The following is a 19,338-nucleotide window of genomic DNA, read 5'->3' as shown; positions in this document are numbered from 1 at the left end:
GGCGGGGCGATGCTGCTGCTGCCGCGCGCCGCCCGCGCGCCGCTCTCTTCAGCGCTCCGCGCCGCCCCCCGCGCGCCGCCGCCCCGCCCCTCGCGCCCCCGCGCCCCCGGCCAACGGCAGCGCGCGCGCACGGAGGTGTGTCCCGCCCCCCCCCCCCCCCCCCAGCCCCCGCGCGCGGCCCCGCCCCGCTCCCCTCACGGCCGCCCGGGGTTTTTCCACTGCGGCCGCCCCGGGCCCCGCCGGTGCCGCAGCGATGCCGGGCCCCGCCGCACCCCCGCAGGCCGAGGGCAGCCGCCGTCGCACCCGCCCCGCCGGGACACAGCAGACGAGCAGCACCTCAGCCGGGCTCCCTGGCTGGCCACAGCGAGCTCGGGAGCCTCCGTGCGGGCACGCTGCTCCCTGGCGTCGCTGGAGAAACACGGGTGACGCTCATCACCTGATGGCCTTGATAAAGCACTGAAGGACCACCTGTCCAGCACATCGTGGCTTGAGACGATTCTCAGAGGTCTCCAGCTGTTCCTATTCGAGGCACATTTGAAGGATGATTAACAAATGAGTTAAAAACAAATTAAAGTCCCCATCTTTCCCTTCTGTGACAAGGCAAGATGACTCCCGCTGTCGAATGTGCAGTCTTTCTGTACAAGCTTGAAAGACAAGCTTACAGTTCATGACATGACAGAGCACAAAAATGGTTAAACAGGGAGTTGCCAGTGACACACAAAAAAATCCAAGCAGTTTTGCTTTTTCCTCTTAAGATTTCCAAGTTCTCCTCCCGTCTCTATGTCAGTAACTCCCCCATGCCTTGTGAATGTGAATTATTGTTAACACTCCTCCAGGAGCTCACGTTTCGTTCTGTCCTGTTTACTGACCTGGCTGTTCATAGTGCTTTTACCTCTTCTACCTCCTACTCTGATTTTTCTTTCCCTTTCTTCCTGTCCCCACCTCTGAAGCTGTCATACCAGCTGTCATAACTCATGTTTATTCACTTCAGTCCTTCTCACCTGCCATTTCAAACCTTTCTTCCCTCTTTAAAAAGCCGGTTTTCAATTTATTGGGTTTTTGTCCTTTTTTACTTCATTGATGAACTTCTTTCATCCTCTTTTGAACTTCAGCATTTTCTTCTCCATTTCTGCAGTTCATTGTCTGCTGTTACTTTTTTCCCCTTCAGCCCATCCGCCCCCCTGGTCTCTTTGTCATAGTGAGATCCTGGACGTACTGCACAAGACTGCCCACGGATGGCAGACATCAGCCACTCCTCCAGGCAAAGCCAAGACCTTGGTAGTGATTCCCTGATGCCCCTTGGTTTTTCATGTCACTTAAGACTCCTTTGCTGCCCCTGTGAGAACAAATTAACAGGTTTTTTATATATACAGTATCCACCCAAGAGCTCTGACAATACCATGAATTAAGTAAATTGCTCACAGAAAGATGGCAACTGTGATTAAAGCTAACGCTCAAAAACTGTGGTAGAAGGAAAAAAAAATAGAAACACCAAAGAAATCAGGATGGCAGTTTGAAAGCCACAGAGCTGTAGTTTTGTGTTACTGCCACATAAGTCACATGAAGTAATAACTGAAATGCCTTAAAGGGAACACAATACAGAGACTCATTAAGTCTCTATGCAAAGCCAAGTCTCCAATTTACTACGTATTTAGATGGCAAAGGACCAGAAAACTCTGCTTTAAACCTTGGGGAAAAAAAAAACCAAAGACCTTGTAGCTAAGTGTGGTACAGATGAGAAAATACATTTATGGAGTTGCAGATGGTAAGGACAAAGGGGGGAAAGACAACCTTCTTGAGGAGAGGAGGTTGCATGGAGAGCTCATAGAAACTTTCCAGTATCTAAAGGGGGCCTTCTGGGAAGCCAGAGACTTTTCATCAGGAATTGTAGTGATAGGGCAAGGAGTAATGGAAAAAGGGGAAATTTAGGTTAGATATTAGAAATCTTTTCCTTTGTGTGTGCTGAGACACTGGACCAGGTTGCCCAAGGAGGTTGTGAATGCCCAACCCTGGCAGTGTCCAAAGCAAGGCTGGATAAGGCCTTGAGCAACTTGGTCTAGTGTGAGGCGTCCCTTTCCGAGGCGGGTGGTATAGAACTAGATTCTCTTAAAGGTTCATTCCAACCCGTTAACAGTCTGTGATTCCATGAAATCCTCCGTCTCTTCATCACGGCAAGAGACACGTGCAGCACCACTAACCCGTGTGCCCTTTAAAACTCATACTCCATAAACAGAGGGAGCGAGCAATGAATTGTCAACATGTGCAAACCGCAGAAAGCGCTGATGTCACCGGGATTAAGCACGGACGCCGGGCGAGGTAAAACAAGTGGGACAGCCCACGGGCAGCACCACCGTGCGGCTCGGAGCGGGCGAGCGGAGCCGAGGGCCGGCCGTGGGCTCAGGCTCCTCCCGCGGGAGGCCGGCCGGTCCGGGCCCCGCCTGCCCGGCATGGCGGAGGAGCGGCGCTTTCTCTCGGCCTCCGGGGTGCCGATCGCGCTGCGGCGCCGCCAGCACAGCGCGTCCTGCCGGGAGCTGGCGGTGCGCGGCCCCCGCCTGCAGCTGCGCTCGCTCAGCGCCGCCACCTCCGCCGTCTGGCTGGCGGCCTACGGGCTCTTCGCGCTCTGCGAGGTACCGGCCCCGCCGCGGCTCGGGCCCGGCCCGGCCGCGCCCCTCAGCCCGTGTCCGCTGTGGGGTCCCGCGGGCTGGGCAGCCTTGGCTAGCGGCGCCCGGGGCAGCGAGGGCGGCCGCGGCCCGTGGGAAGGCGCTCGGCGGCGCTCCGGGCATCCCCGCGCCCCGGAGCCGATGGGGTGTGCTGGCAAAGGGAGAGCTGTGCCGGCCTCAGGGCCGCGGGCTGCCACCTGCTCGCCCCGGTGTCTTCTCGAGTGCCTCTGGTGGTTTGTAGCCTCTTAGACAGATAGGGTGATTTATTGTCTGCGTGCTGGGTGATGCCTGGCACATACTTGTGAGTCCAAATAAAACGTGCTCACTTGGAGAGATGAGTTGTGAGAATCTGAAATTAAGGAGGAATTGAAGAAGATGAATGATTTTTAATCCCCAAAAGGATTTTTTCTGAGCGACTCAGCACTGCACCATGAATGTCATCAATTTTCACAGCTGAGGCAGAAAGATGTTTGCAGTACAGATTAAAAAAATTGCTGATATTTAAACTAATGCTTTTGGATTTATCAAAAACTGGACCCTGATCAGTTATGTTCAGACTGAATTCAGTAGCTTAACCAAACAAGCTGGTCACTGTGACCCATGCTTTGACTGTTGCACATCAGTTTTTTTCAGTAATCTTTCCTAAGAAATGAAGATAGAGATTGCATTATAAGTCAGTTGTCAGGAGTCAGACTGGAATAGATGGCTCATGTCTGAGTTTCATTTTTCATGAAAGCATACAGTGGGTTACCACCCACTGCCTTCCTGCTTGCCTTTACACACACTCCTGCAGCCTACATGCAAGTGACTGCAGTTCTTCCTTTTGCCAGGAAATCAGGTCTGAAAGTCTCCCTCTTTGTGGATTTCACTATTTGTACTTCATGACTGTTTTTTTTCCTGTGATAGCCAACTTTTGGAGAAGTCCTGTATACTTCCTGAAGCCATGGCTTCTTTAGCTCATGTGGTGGTACAGGCTCAGCTTGAATGGTGGGGCTGTGCAGTTCTTTAGGAAGTGTCTGTTATAACTCTCATTAATGGGTAAGTGGCCTGGAGTTCTCTAAAACATGTACCAGAAACAGATGGTAGGTTTTGGACCTTTAGAATTTATTACCAGGTCTTCAGATGACTTACTGGGGACTATAGTGTCATCAGTTATATGTTAAAATGTAACAGCAGTCCCAGGACTGCAGCATGCAAAAGACATTGATCCTTAGAAAAAGTACAGGATAAAGCTGATTTTCTTTGCATTGGAATTTAAGGCAAAAAGAGGCTGAGGTTTGAACAAGTTTAGACTGGCAGTTCATAGTAAGAAAACCACCAGGGCAGTGTTTATCCTGAAGGAGGGTTCCTCCACTGTGAAAATCCACCCTTGGTTCCTGTAAATATTTCACAACACTTTTTTGTCAGTGACATCATCTTTAGAATTTGGCATAATGCACTCTCATTGACACAAGTGGCTTGTTTGGATTGAGATTTCTGCATTGAACTTGGAAGGAAATAGAATTTTCTTGCGGTTTTTAGTTTCAGCTCCCAATTCTTTTAGTGCATACTGCAAAGACTGATTTAAACTTCACTACATATCTATCACCCAGTCAGGTGAATAAAATTACTCTACCTAAGTAAAAATGCTTTGCACCTGTAGCTTTAATATACAATTTACTGTGCAATTTTACTTTCTCTAAAGCTGTGTTAAAGTAATTGTAGTACCAGAGCTCTGCCTTTTCTTGGCTTGTGTTACAGAACAGCTTGGTGCTCTCCGCTGCCATCTTCATCACGCTGATCGGCCTGATCATCTACCTGCACTTTGTGAAGATTGACCAGGAGTCCCTGCTGGTCATCGGCTCACTCGGCATCCAGGTGACTTCAGCCTATGCCTCAGGGAAGGAGAGCACGACCTTCATTGAGATGGGGCAGGTGAAGGACGTGGTTATCAATGAAGCCATCCATATGGTAATCATACAAAGTCTGTCTTCTTGTGTCTGGGCACACTCACAGCCAGTGTATTTTCATGAGCATGATTTAGCAGAGCAATTTAACACAGCACCATCCATAGATTTACTGGCATCAGGAGCTTTATTTCAGATTTTTCTCCTTATTCTGTCATCTCTCACCTTTAAAGGAGAACTCAAACCAAACAAATAACCTCAAAAAGCCAAATCCATCCCTTGGATAATGCCACTGGCATTGAGCTAGTGGGTTTAGTTCTTTCTGTTATGCTGTTCTTACAAATCCTTATGTCCAGCTCCATATGTAATCAGGATGGAGATGAGAAGCTATGACAACGCAAACAATCGTTTTTCTTGTTGCTGGGGTTTTCTACAAAGCTCCTGTAGAAAAGCAGACCTTACCCTTCCAGCTAGGGTGTCTTCTTTTCAGGTTAAAAACTTAATAGAAAAAAATAGGCAAAATGATTTCTTTATTGAGTGAAAGCTATTGATAAAAATTTGTAGACTTGACTGTGACCTGGCAGGATTTGCCTTCAGCCCAGCGAGTTGAAACAGATCCTATTCCTGTGCTAACTCCAGGCAGTTTGATAGCATTTTTATACTCCAGTGACTTTTGTCTGTTTGTCTTGTAGCAAAAAGTTATCTACTACCTGTGTATCCTCCTCCAGGACCCTGAGGATCCTCAGGGAGTATCTGAGGTTGTGCCACTCTTTCAGGTGAGTTTGAATGGTGGAGAGATCCAGATGGTGGTCTCTGTGTGTGCATCAGTTGTCTAAGCATATTTTTTTTCCGTGACAGTTGCCTTTCTCTGGCTGGGCTGTCAGGGTGGGTGGCACTTAAAGTCTCACAGAACTACTTAATGGGGATGGGCTTTTTCATGTGCCCTCCATTCAAACAGCAGGGAGTTGTGTCAGTCTGAAGCCAGCCAGGAGTTTGCATGAACTAAAAGTCTTTGGCTCCCACAGGGTGCTGAGGACTTGTAGAGCTTTCTGTGCAGTCCTGTGCTCAGTTACCACCCTAACTCTGGCAATGTGCTGCAGTTGATTTTTCCCTTAGCTCTGTGTACCAAAAGTTCTCATAAATCCTCCTTGGCATTGGAATGACTTCCTCTGCCTGCCCTGCTGACAAAGATCATGGTACAAGCAGTGACCAATTTGTTTAATGTATCATAACTTGTTTGTGTTGCCATTACCTCATCTCCCCTCTCTCTTCTCTCGCTAACGTGTTCTGACTGTTCATAATCCCATTTTTGGAATGGATTTGCTTTGTGTGTGTTCATGCCTAACACAACAGTGCCCTTATCCATGAGGGGTGGTAAGCAGCACAGAGGTACCTCACTTCTTAGACTGCTGAGCTGTAGAGCCCTCTCTGTCCTTAATTCACCTGCTGCTGGTGACTGTTTTGTAATCTGCCAACAGTTTGTGACTGGATACAGTCAGTCTGAATACTTAGGAGTATAAATAGTCTATTCCATTTACACTTTCTGCTAACTCAGTCCCACAATTGTAAAGATCTTTAGTAACAAATTAGATATTTCACATATAAACAAGGGGAAAGTAGATTTGCTGGAAATCAACAACTACTAAATTCCAGATAGCTGCATTCAAGTACCTGATATTAGTTAGATATGTTGCTTTCCAGGTCTGCCTGGCATCTGTATTGCTGTATTGTTTCTCTTTCTTTTTTTTTTTTTTTTTTTTTTTTACCATTCAACTCTGACCAGTTTTGTTTTCATGGAAATACCTTAGCACTGGTAGAGTTGACTCCGGCAGCATAGGAGGTATGGAACTCTTGCATTTTGAAATGCAGAGCCTGTCTGTAATTATTTTAACATGCAAGTTAGTATGTTAGTTTTGAAGGAGCAATGATTAGTACCTTTGTTGTGTCTCCTTCACTGGGTTTCTCTAAGTTATGGCAGCCTTCAAAAATACAGTTTCCCATGTCACTCAGCCCAGGAGCCTCAGTGCACTGATTTGACCTTTTGTTCTCTCAAGCAACTCTTGCAAGGAGGCATTTGATGGACTTTACACAGTAATGCTGTTGTGGGAGCTCAAAAGTTATAGGATCATAGGGACTGTGGGACCGTGAAACTTTAACTTCCTTGCTGGTTTTCAGCTGGTCCAGGTTAGAATTGCTGAAAAATCATTGTACTTTGACCACTGTTTGCTGTTTGGGTAAAATTAATTGTCGTTTCAGTTCAGAGCCTGATTCTCTGTTGTTTGACTTCTAGAGCTCCAAGCCACGACTGGACTGCTTGATAGAAGTGTACAAAAGTTGTCAAGAGATCCTGGAGCAGAGGAAGACAGCTCCACAATCAAGTGAAATAAAATAGCTGAAAAAAAGACAGCAAGCTTTCAGCAGGACTCAGAGGGACACATGGAAAAGCAAGAAAAACTGCCCCATTAGCAGAGCTTTTTAGGCTCAGACAGAAGAAACTTTTTCTTGCCTCTCCAGAAAAGAATTATGGGGAAATAGGGCAAAGGGAGACAAGAAAATGCATCCATTTTTTACTGTTTCATGCATCTGAAAATTATGCTAAAATTAGAAAATAACCTTGGCTGGACTGCCATAAGTATGCGTGTTTTGGTTTTTATTTAACCCTTTGTTTGAAAATCACACTCTAAATACCAAAGCTGATGTGTGGGATCAGATAGTAACTTCCTGAAGACAGGAGAATTTCAGAAGGACACAACCAGAAAATTAAACTGTTGCATTCAGTTATGTTTAATGGAATAAACATAAAAGAGATCTGAAGACTGACCTCTTCAGGGATCTGCTTGAAGGAGTCCCATGTGATGGGATCCCTAGAGGGAAGAGGGATCTGAGAAAGCTGATTGATAGTCAAGGATCATTTCTTCTGAGATCAAGAACAGTCCATCCCAATGAGCAGGAAGTGAAGCAGAAATACCAGGAAGCCTGCATGGATGAGCAAGCTGTTCCTGGCAATGCTTGAACACAAAAGGGAAGTGTACAGAGGGTGGAATTAGGGACAGGTGATGTGGGAGGAATATAGCAACACTGTTTAAGATGCAGTTAGAAAAGCTAAAGCCCAGCTGGCAATGAATCAGTTGAAGGATGTCAAAGGCAACAAGAATGGTTTCAGTAAGTGCTTGACTGTCAAAAGGAGAACAGGGAAAATGTGAACCCATTGCTGAATGGGGCAGGGCCTGTTGACATGGGACATGGAAGAGATGTGGCATTTAAAGGGCCACATGGGTTACTCTCAGAATATGAGGCACATGTGTTGTTGAAAATGATGGTAATGACAACTTGAATAAAGTTTTATTAATCTGTCCTCTTTGCAGTAACTCAAGGTTGGGAAATTCTTCTTTGTTGACAAGCTAAAGGTTACTGTAACACTTAACTGGTATTTTTCTCTCTATATTCCACAACTCCTTAGTAATATTAATGAGGTGACTGAAGTGTCCAAAGCTAAACCCACAAGTTGGCAGGAGCCTGGATTCATGCTTATTTGCATACAATGCTGTACCATGCTTGTCCACATAATCTGTAAATGAACACTTGGCACCATACCATCATGCAAGAAGGTAGAGATAGGGGGATTTGTGGGGTTTTTTCCACAGTCCTACAAAGTTTGAAAGACAGAGGTTAGTTAGCTCATGTCACAGAAGTATTCTCATTGTCCAAGTGAAAGGCAGCAGCCTGGGGATGTGCCACTGCCTTTTGTGTCAGAAGAGAAAAGATGGCTCAACAGAGTGGACAGAGTCACGGGCTCAAGGCTGTGCTGGGAGTGCTGACTGTGCTGTAAAAGTCCCATGAAGTCCTCAGAATGTGCACTGAAGAAATTACCAAGAAGCTGTGTCACAGCAAGAAGTCTGAAAGATAGCTTCAGCAATCTTTTGAAGGAGTAAGCATCCTGTGCCCATGGTGTAGTTGTCCACTTAAGCTAAGAGAAAATCAGCAGAGAGAAACAAGGAATCAGTCCAGGGCAGGTTTATACCTGCTATGGTTTGTGACTGGATACCAAACACAATCTATGTTCATTTTTGTTTACATCAAGAATATTTTAGCTTTTAAAATAGTTTATTTCATTCTGAGAATAATACACATTTAATTCATGGTTATTAATTCACGAGCTGCATTTTATTAAGACCAAACAGAAATCTCACAGTATCTTCCAGACAGCCTTTTACTTAGACACAGCAGTTAGGAACACAAAGGCTTTTGTCATCTCATTCTATGCAGCATTAACAGTCATTGCCAAAAGCATTGATTAAAATAAAAAATTATTTTCTCTACCAAAGAATCATACAAAATAGGTATCTACACAGGGTGTGGTGTTTGAAGACAGGTAAGCTATAAATAGGAGGGGTGTGTGCATCCATCAGAGTGGGGTGGTCCCTGAAACACTCAAGTATTGATGAATATTTTTAAGAAATAAGGAAGAAAGAAAGTTTTGTGTATCATACTTCTCAATTTAAAGTGCAATTGTGGCAAAAAATAATGAGTTTCAGGAGAGCTGCTGTTTATTTAACATCTCTGCTTCCTGTTTGCCCTGGTACAAGTCTCCTCAAGTCTCTGAGGACACAAGGAAATAGAGCCTGGGGACTTCTATGCCTTGAGTGTCCCCAGCACCGATGACAGCTCCAGCCTATTCTGAAGCAGCTTTGTTACTGGTGGGATACCAGAAGCAAATTGTCAAACTGACCTTCAGATACAGGAGAAATTGTCAGGCCCAGGTGACAGAGTGAGGAGGAGTAACACTGTGTATTCTATCTGACACAGCTGTACTAAGATAACTGTGAGAGAGAGGGGAAATACAAGCTACTGTCGGGACATAGAGAGACTGGAAAGTATCTAAGGGAAAACAAAAATTACTAAATATCTTCTTAAAGTTATTTTTGGCTCAGAAAACTTCTACCCTTCTCTGTACCTTCAAGGGATGGTCTTTAAATTCATAACAAGGGGGTACATTACAGTATGTGCAAATCAGGTCACAGTTCATAGAATCTTTTCCTGTCTTAGGTCTGCCATACTGTTTCTATAACTCACCAGAGGATGGTTTGGGGTTGGGTTTGTTTTGTTTGGTTGTTTGGGGTTTTTTTTTTTGTTTTATATTACAAAGATGCTGATGAGGGATTGCTTAGAACAATTTTTGTCTGCCCCCTGCTCTTCTCTTTTAGTCTGTGGCCTTGCACCCATCATAAGCATGAAAAAAATCCTTGATCTATCGGCTCCCCCATGTGCATTAGTTGGATGTGTCAAGGTTGGGTGGCAGGAACTAAGGAGTAAAAACACTGGTATGGTTGGTTTGTTTATTTGCAAATAACTGGTTTGCTATTACTGACTTTGGTCCAGTGGTTGGATTAATACTGTTTTAATTTGGGAAAGCTGCCCATGAATGCATAATTATTATGAAGTTGAATGTGGTACTTTTCAAAGTGCAGTTATTCTTCCTTAGCTTTTTTAGAATGCTTCTCAAAATAGCTGAACTTAAACTAAGTAGATTTAGATTTTTTATGAAGAATTGATATTTTTCCTTTATTTGTTTAAAATTCAATAATTTTCTCATAATGAAGTCACTTTGAAACAGATAAAAAAGAAAATCAAACCTACTAACATTCTTTAGGGAAGTCAGAAGAACGTGAGTACACAATTTCTGACTACCTCCTCCTTGCTTATGGTACATGAAAGAAGAAGGAGTTTAAAAGAAGCAGCTTCTGTCAAGTCAGAATGGCAGAGCTTGTCTGGGAAGATCGGTCCCAGTTGCTGAAAGACAGAAAAAGTACAAAATTTGCTTGCCTTGTCTTCTTTTTTCTGAGATAATGTGCAGTTCCAGACACATCTACAACAGTGGTTATCAGAAGTGTTAGAAAGTGCTTGTCTGAGAGTGGAGCATGTGAGACACGGAGCCCTGCCCTGCAGCAGCAATCTGAGTTCATAGAACAGTGTCAGTTTCCAAAAGGCACCAGTCCTGCAGTGCCAGGGCATTGTCTGACACTGTCCAGGTCCCAGGTGCTCCCAGTACTCAACAGGAAAAGACCCTAGGCTTCCACCTTTATTTAAGGTTGAAAATACTCTTAAGTACTGCTGAACTCTAATTCTATACTCACTATTTCAGGTCTGAAATCACCCTTGACTTGCATCAGAATTATTCTTGTGAGTTTAATTCCTCTTCTTTCTTAGCAATGTCTTTCTTTTGTGTCTGAGCAATAACACAAAAGTTTATGTTGTTTGAAATCTGAAAATGGGAGGGATCAAAGAAAATATATGTACATGTAAAGCAAGGCAGTACAGTAGGAGATGGAAGAATGAGTGCAGCTGTAATGACTGGAGCACTGTGCAGGCAAATGACCTGAGGAATGGTATTTTGGATGGAATGTGTCACAGAAAGGAAACTCCCACACAGTCCCCCAAATCAACTTTTTGTTTTTAAGAGAAAGTACACTGCCTCTACCTCTAAGGAACTTTGTCTATTATTATGGAAAAGGAATCAGAGCCTGCATTAATCTGTGGTATATAACCAACAAAATCAGCTCATGTGGAACAAGCCCTTAGAGCAGGGTGGGCCCCTTTGTGCTTCGGGGCACGGAAGGAAAAAAGCACAGATTTTCAGTGTCCCAGGGCTTCTTGGCAGGTGCTTGGCTTGGTGAGGGCTGTGTGGAACACAGCAGGGAAGGAGCTGAACGATAGTTAATGTAGCTGGCAATCAGAAGTGTTGCTTCAACAATCTGGGGAAAAGAGAAAATGATTAACTGTAGGTCAATTACAGGTAAGAATGCCCTTTGATTTTTAGCATCTATTGACTGCATGGCTTTTGTAAATGCCTTTCTCCCATGGAGTTGTTCAGTTTTAAAATGAAGCCCTGTCTTTAAGAGTTAGGTAGAGTAAGCCTCTTGTTGAAAGGTTCCAGCTTACAAAGGATCTGTTGAATATATATAGCTAGTGCAGCAACCACAAGTACCAGTCCCCAGGGCTTGTACAAAACACCCAGCCCTGATGCTGCCAGCTGGAAAGAAACTCACTTTTCATTTGTAATTACCTTTGGAATTGCCATTGTGAAGAGGAGTTTTTCAGTGCTATCTTTTCCAGAACTTCTTTCTTTCATTTTACTGACTACAATCATGAAGTCATCTCGACAGCCTCCAAAGGTCAGCACAGAGGAGTATGAATAAGAGACTTTCAAATGCTGCAGACAGAGAGTTTGAAAAAGTCATAGTTCTGTAAAAAACTCCAAATGTCTACCTTAAACTAATATATTAGTTTATATTGCTACTTCCTGCGAGAACACCAGATCTCCAGCAGTGAAGGGCAGTAGATGGCTCTGAAGGTAAGAGCTGGCAGAGAAAGCTCAAGTGAGAATTGCATTTCTGGTTTTCTCCTGGTGTGCTCAAGGCCTCACTACTTCATAGTACAGATTTTGTTATGTTCCAGATGGTGGTAGTAAGCACACACCACTGAGATTTTGCAAGATGTATGAACATGTTTGCTGCCCTACCTTACACTGCAGCTGTAATTTTCCTTTGTCTGTGGAGTGTTCAAACATAACACTGCCTTCCCTCATCTCTGACTTTTACAAACTAACTTCTAATAATAATAATAATAATTCACATTTGAAGTTAAAGACAAACTGTTAGTGACTTTCACTGGACTCATGGGAATGTCTTTCTGTGCTAGGTAAGGTATTCCTCTGAAAGAGTGTTCCTCAACATACCATTGTGTTATAATCCAGTATGCTGATACCATCTTCGTTCACAGCTATCCAGACTGGACTGTCTTCCAGGGAGGAAGGCAAAATAGGCTAGAGAGAAATAAAATTATGAATTCAGGTATTTCTTGAACACCACAGAATGATATTTCTGATATAAATGTTGAGATTTAAGGATAAAGTGAAGATGAGAAAAAATCCTAAAGGCTTATACTAAAGGCTTACTGGTGTGACCTGGTTTGATTTTTAAGACAGCTTTCCCCAAAACTTGGAATAACATTCTCAGATTTACATACACTTTTTGGAGTAGTGGCACAAGAGACACAAGGATAACAAAGCCTTTGAGATTAATTAGATGCCATCAGTGTGGTTAAAAATGAAGGAAATGCTAGGACAGAGCAACAGCATGGCAACTCTGCTCAGCACACGTGTTTATACTGCTCCTATCTGTCAGGAAGGCAGTGAAACCTGCTGGTTTCTATACCAAGTACCATCACATCAATGCCATTTTGTTTCTTACAAAATCTTACAGCAAATGTGCATCAATTGTCTGTTGAAGACGACTTGTTTTGATTAACAACAGAAAATATTTCCTGGGAATCTGCTATTACATGGCTAATGCCATAGGCTTTGCTGTTTAATTGCTGAAAAGTTATAACATGCATTAATCATCATACCAACATTATTTCACCTGTGGGTCCACCTATTCTATATTCTGATTCTTCAGTATACTGAATTACATATTCTGTCAGTAACCTCAAATACCAGTAACCTCTTTTAGTCCTGACAGTGGAAATAACTGTCTTTCGAAAAATATATTGTATATTTATTACTATTTATTTTCTTGTATATTTATTCAAGAGGTCCCTTTCATCATTAGACTTTTCTTCTGTAACCAGAGCAGCTTTGACTTCAAAACAAGAGACATGTAACCATGAAGAAGATCTCCCTCAAGCTTTCAGCAGCAGAAATTTCTGCTGGGATGGGAAAGATGGTTAATGCCAAAACCCGTCTGATTTCTCAGACATATGTGCTAACAAATTAGCTCAGGCATGAGCAACAGGCACAGAGCTCTAGCCTGGAATGGGGTGAGGGATGGTACAAGCTGCTGGGGGAAGCGCTCCCCGCAGCTGTTCTCTGCTGTCCCACTGATGCCTGTGGGCTGGCACCTGACCCAATGTGTACTTTCATTTCTGTTTCTGCAACAGGACATTAGGAGTACTTGCCTCTCCCGTGTGGCAAGGAAAGCATCCAGTTCTGTGTCAAGCAGAGAACAGGACTAAAGTAGCAATTCTCCTTGCAGCTGGCACTAGCTGCCAGGTGTGACTCAGGGGTGAGTCTTCCCTTCCTCCCCCACTGTGGTATGTAAATGTTATTTTTTAAACTACCATTGGAGCCTTGATGTCCAGGAAAACTGGACATCCAGCTGCCTCAGAAAGCTTTGGCAAGGCTTGTAAGGACAGGTAGTAAATACTCTGCACCGTGATCAATTGACACAGCCAGGGAACCTTCAGTATTTATTTACTGAACACTAGCAACCCCTAGTGCTTAGAATATACTTGTCTTCTTTTTCAACCTATATGGTACCAGGGGTGCTTGTTCAGAACCGAATTGTTCAATTTTTTCCCTTTCTGAAATAAAAGCATTTTCAACCTGTGTTCCCAGAGGCTGCAGGTATGTCTCTTCTCAGATAATTCACTCTTGGAAACAGAAAAACATGTGCTCCAGTTACCTTAGCAGCAAATATTTTGGTTCCAAAGAGAGGCCATTTCCGGGCCACCGTCAAATAAATTCGAATGCATTCTGGGGGAGAGCACCCCTGCAGCACCATCCACTTTGTCGCCAGCCTGTCGGTCAGCTGCCTTTAGGAATCCACGACACAAGACAGTATTACTTACTAATGTCTTCCAAGGAAAGATATGTAGACTTGGAACAGTTAATAAATGTACTTCTTCACTCCAAAAAGGTTATTCTACAGAGCACTTAGAGATGGGGCTGTTGGCACTATCAGTTCTACAACCTGAATTTATTTTAGCTTTTCTCTACTTCCACATCCTTGCTCACTTTCCTCATACCTTGCCTGTAGTATGCTTTATAAGGAGTGGCAATATGTATTAACTCACTCTTGATTTGGCTCACTAGGGATGGTTTGGCAGCTACCTTGCTACATGCAGATGGAATTTGCTTCCAAAAGGAGGTAACTGTGTTACTGGCACCACTGCATCCCTAAGTAGCTTAGGATCTGTAGGAAGACCATTCTCTAAATCAGACAGATCTGAGATCTGTGGCAACATCTGAATTTTGTATTTGAGCTCTCTGCATCGTGTATGAGAATTTCTAAGTCAGAACATCAAAAAACCCTGCCAAAATATGTCCTACCAGAATTATTGCATGGCCTAAAGCAACCCATATAAGCTGGCTTTATGGCTCATTGAAAATGTTAGGCACCTGGATTCAATTGACACTTGGGGGAAGTGTAAAACGTAAAACTCAGAATTCATCTCAGGCTTGGGTTAGTTTTTTGAAACTGAGATGCCTAATTTGGAAGTGAAAGGCCTAAACTTCTTGTCTACGGCAAAACTAGTTGGTGATTTGTCTCTTTTTATATTGCTGTTTCTTTTAAGGGAGCCTTTTCCTGACACTTTTCTTTGTTTGCATTTCTACATCAATAATCTTGACAGGGCTCCTTGAAACTTAAATGTAAAGGCAATTTGGCAAGTAAAACTGATTTCAGTACAAAATATTGAAGAACCAACAGCTTACCTGAGTTGTTCAGGAGTAATGTTTTGCTTGTAGTGTTTGGGGTAGAATTTATCTAAAACCTGGTGGAGAAGATGCTGCATTTTCAATTGTGATGGTCCCCCAGGACTTGAAGATCCTGGTCGATCCAAATCCCCATATTCCACCTAAGACAACATTATAGTTTATAGTGCAACAGAACTATGAGGTTCTTAATGCAAGAAGAACATTCCATGAATTCCCATACTGATAACTACTGTGTTTATTAGGCATGCAAAAAGACACAGCTGGGGAATGTTGTCTACAGCATTAACCAGAGCAACTGCATACAAAAGAGCAACCACTGAGGACATGACTGCCCAAGGAATTACCTACTGATCCAAGAGAGTGGAACACGATCTCGGCCAGGTATGTGTTGTGAGGACACACATCTGTATAAACTACCAGGCTTTGGGGATTTATTCTCAATTGGCCAAAATTAAAAGAACAGCATATTTGTAAATAGTTTGGACCACATCCCCCACTTCTTTACCTCAGTTTACACTGTTTTAACAAATACAACACAGTTTCAGGTCAGTAAAAAACTGTTATACTGCTTATCATGCCCACAACCCAGAATGTGGGTTTTATGTGGTAAAATATTAAATGCAAGCCTGGAGACCTAATAGAGGATCTTAGAAGATGCTCCTCCTGAGTAAGAGGGTATTGGCAGTGTAAGAGGGGAATTTTTTTACTATTAATGGAATTCTAGTGGTGGCACTATTTCCATATCTCTACTAAGGTACTAATTGGAGCAGGTCCAGTGATGGTTCAGCCTCACTCTGTTTTTTTCCAATATTTTTCTTGAGAAGGAAAGGAGAGGCACAGCTAAAGCAAATTTCCCTGCAGCTACAGGTACACTACTATAATGTGTCTGTCGTGGTACATCTGATGGTGTGTTTGCTTGACACATCACACTGTATGTTTGATGTGGCTGCTTAGTCAGACATAGTGTATAGATGAAGGAGGGCAAAAGAGAGGATTTCTGCCATACTCACCTGAGCCATTAGAGCCACCATTTCCAGAGCTAATTCCTTATTAACAGGAAACCTTCCATTGGCTATCTCATTGCTCACTTGGAAGGCCAGCAGCAGCCGCTCACGGTCTGTCTCACCTTTGGCCTGGCTCCGGAAATACAGTCTGAAAAATAGGGAGGGTTGTGAAGGTAAAAAGATACTGTGAACAGAAAGTACAGCTGGGAACTTAAATCAAGGTGAGGCGAAATAAAAGTGTGGTTTGTTTTTTTTTTTTTTTTCACTGAGGGGGTACTGGACAGATTTGGAAGCTGAGGTGCTTCCCTTATGAACAAGACTTGAGCAAGGAGGCTCAAAACATGCATTCTAGCTTAGGAAGCTATTTGAATTCAGTAAGCCAGCCACTTCTAGACAGCAAACCCTTATTAAACACAGATAAGTCAGTGTCCATTCATCCCAATCAAGCACAGACAGGCAATATTTAAATTATGGCCTTCTCTGCTTATCACAGAAAAGAGAACTACCTCTGCTCTACATGTATAAGCTTCTCCGAGGCAGCCTTGTAGACTTGCCAGCTTGGACTTGACCACTTACACTGAAGGCTTATTAAAAAATGCCTCAGTACGCTTCAGCAGGACATGGGAGACCCAATTAGCAGACTCTGTTCAAGGAAACATGCTGGTAAATCAAAGCATCCTATTGTTTTGTATTCCATCGACACTTGGAATTTTTTTGAAGTGGTATAGCAAGATTACTAGTTGGGGTTGAAGACACCAGTTTGGGGAATGCTTCCCAGAACCACTCCTCATACTTAGAGGCCACAGCAACCAATTCATATATTAATTTCAAGCTGCATCTATGGCTGTAAATTCCACTACATGAGATATTCATTCCAGTGGATCAGTTAATTTATTTTTATGTCTCTTTGAGATTAACTACACTCTTAGGACCATATTGACCTTACAAATGTCTTATCAGAGTCCTTGGTGTTAGAACAGTCCAGCCTTGGAAAGACCATATCAAAACATCCTTGCTGTCTAGCCTATGCACATTCCAGCTCAACAAAATAATACTGCAAAATTTCACTCCTGAAACAAATACAACCTTCTGGGTCAAAAGCAATAACTTCTGCTTTCAGCTCTATTATACCAACTAACAAAGTTGACAGAAATTTGTCTCCAACGTTACAGTCAACAAAATCTTCATATGTTCAATATTGAACTCTCTGTTCAGTTTTGGGGCAGGCTTTGTTTCACCTGCAAAGAGAATTCATTCCTTGTTCTCATACAGCTCTTGGTTTACTGTAATTCAGAATTCCTACCTGTATTATGAGTGATTAACTTGTTCCAATTTTTCATTTAGATCTTTGTCTTTTACTTCCCTTCTCTACCATCTTTCATCATCTTATTTTTCTTTCTTTATAAAGTTTGGACACTGCTACTATATATCTCTTCTACAGCTCATATGATTTAGAACATCATTCTTGTATCTTTTTCATCTTTGTGATTGTTCACTTAATTGCAAGGTGTGGCATACTTCTTTTCACTAGTGATTTTTCCTCTAGGTCTCTCTTCCTCTCACCTAACACACATTCTTCAACTGTGTTTTAGGATCTAGGCAAATGAAATTGTGCAAGGACGCCTTTTTGTGCTACAGGTAGTTGTTAACTATTTTAAAGTCTATTCTGCTATTGCAAGGTGGTTTGGGTTTTACCCCTAGGCCATTTGCTTTTGTAAATGCAACAGACAAAACCCATCACATCTCCTGTAGGATTTAGCTGCATCTCAGCTAAAACAGTTTTGGTACCAATGATACTATAAATTACTGGACATTTACACAGATATATGTTTAATTAACAGCAATAGTAAGGCCACCCAACAGACAACAGTACCTGTTTTTGTAGGTCAACTTTACAATTCTTGTGCCACCTTCATATTTCCCAGGATGCAATTCTTTTAAGGCTTGTTCCCATTTGGAAATTACATCACAGATCTTTTAAAAATATCAAGGAGAGAGGAGACACAAACTTAGGTGAAATATATGGCCAAGGCTTGAGGGGAAAGTAAGTGAATAAAATATTGTGAAACACAGAAGATAAAGAGACAGACTGGATCAGCATAAACACAGATCAAAGTGACAAAACACATCCTTTTTCTATTGCACTATGTAAAAACAAAAGCATTCCAACTGAAAACTCCAGCTCTAACTTGCAGGGGCACACATGAATTCTGGTCTGGTATTAATTCTCGTGGCTGTGCCCACATTAGCAAGTAGCAAAGCTCAGGAGGAACAGATCTGCCCAGAGCAACTCCCGCTCCTAAGTCTCCGTGCCCACCCTAGAAGTCCGACTGAGTGACCTGAAAGTCCTCTACTATGTTGGATGACATCTTCCAGTTCATGTTTCATGCAAAAAGAATCAATTTCATGCTCTCAGATTGCTCCTTAATGTAAGTCAGAGCATGGTTAATAGGAATGATTGGTAGGTTTACTTCCACAGTCCCCTCTTGAGCCAAACTAAAGCACTGATGTCCTCTGAACAGCAGCAGAATGTGCATGGCTGCACCAAACCTTTGGATGTCCAAATTTTGGGAACGTTTGGTCATAGAGTCCAACTTTGTAACTCAGACATTTTTCATAATATCATGGTTTCTGTTTGTTTTTTTCTTCCATTCAGCTCCTCTTGGTTATTCTAGCTCTTTTTCAAGTGGTCTAATGAAGGCCCCTACTTCTCTTTTGATGGCATCTCAATGAAAGGAATGTGAACTTAAGAAGCCACATGAAATACATAATCAGATCTCTAAACCTCTCTTAAGCTACTGAGATTTACTGGTTATTATTTACTTGCCAAGGCAAAGTGATGCCTTTGATCGTCTCAAGCTCCTTTGTTTACTCTGATACTTCATCTCTCCAGATGGTCCAATTACCAGCAAAGCTCCAGATTACCTGATCTATATCAGGCCATGAAAACAAATGATATAATTTGGCATCGTCTGTGGTAGTTTTCTTTCAAACCATCTACTTCCAAGTTATTGGTGTCTTCTTCCTCTGTTGTTTAATGTGAAATTTTACACTGTGTAAAATTGATTGTTTAAGTTCCCTACAGTAATCAGGACCTCTTCAAAGTTGCACTACAACTATTCCTCCATTAATGCTGTATTACAAGTTATTCTCACAGATTTGTACCAAAATCTGATGGGTCTCATTCATGGCAGCCAGCCTGCTCAGTTAAGGCAGTCATTCAGCTGCAGCATGGGTAAAAATCTCCATATGAAAGTCACAGGTGCTAACACTTTATTGTCTTTCTTTTTCCC

The 19,338-nt window shown here is 42.8% G+C and overlaps 2 protein-coding genes across 5 annotated transcripts in view; one reads left to right on the top strand and one right to left on the bottom strand.

The window, feature by feature from the left end:
* The first annotated feature begins 2,447 nt into the window (after positions 1-2,447).
* PIGH (phosphatidylinositol glycan anchor biosynthesis class H) lies at positions 2,448-7,914 on the top strand. The gene is made up of 4 exons (XM_063159295.1): positions 2,448-2,627; positions 4,401-4,610; positions 5,239-5,322; positions 6,837-7,914. Exons 1-4 carry the CDS (start codon positions 2,448-2,450, stop codon positions 6,936-6,938), a joined length of 576 nt encoding a protein of 191 aa, XP_063015365.1. The 3' UTR covers positions 6,939-7,914.
* Positions 7,915-8,688: 774 nt separating this feature from the next.
* Positions 8,689-19,338, bottom strand: part of PLEKHH1 (pleckstrin homology, MyTH4 and FERM domain containing H1) — a 54,060-nt gene continuing 43,410 nt past the window's right edge. For 3 of the 4 annotated variants that reach the window (XM_063159291.1, XM_063159293.1, XM_063159290.1), the window contains 7 exons: positions 17,919-18,019; positions 16,052-16,193; positions 15,039-15,181; positions 14,008-14,137; positions 12,282-12,368; positions 11,610-11,756; positions 10,193-11,298 (listed from right to left, as the gene is read on the bottom strand). In XM_063159291.1, the coding sequence (XP_063015361.1) occupies positions 11,122-11,298; positions 11,610-11,756; positions 12,282-12,368; positions 14,008-14,137; positions 15,039-15,181; positions 16,052-16,193; positions 17,919-18,019 (927 nt within the window). In that variant the 3' untranslated portion in view covers positions 10,193-11,121. Of the gene's footprint in view, positions 11,299-11,609; positions 11,757-12,281; positions 12,369-14,007; positions 14,138-15,038; positions 15,182-16,051; positions 16,194-17,918; positions 18,020-19,338 lie in introns of all 4 variants that reach the window. The other variant, XM_063159292.1, reaches the window with a different exon arrangement.

This window comes from Melospiza melodia, chromosome 6 (genome assembly GCF_035770615.1).
Source record: "Melospiza melodia melodia isolate bMelMel2 chromosome 6, bMelMel2.pri, whole genome shotgun sequence".
NCBI classification, from domain to species: domain Eukaryota; kingdom Metazoa; phylum Chordata; class Aves; order Passeriformes; family Passerellidae; genus Melospiza; species Melospiza melodia.
This window is presented reverse-complemented; position numbering and strand designations above follow the sequence as displayed.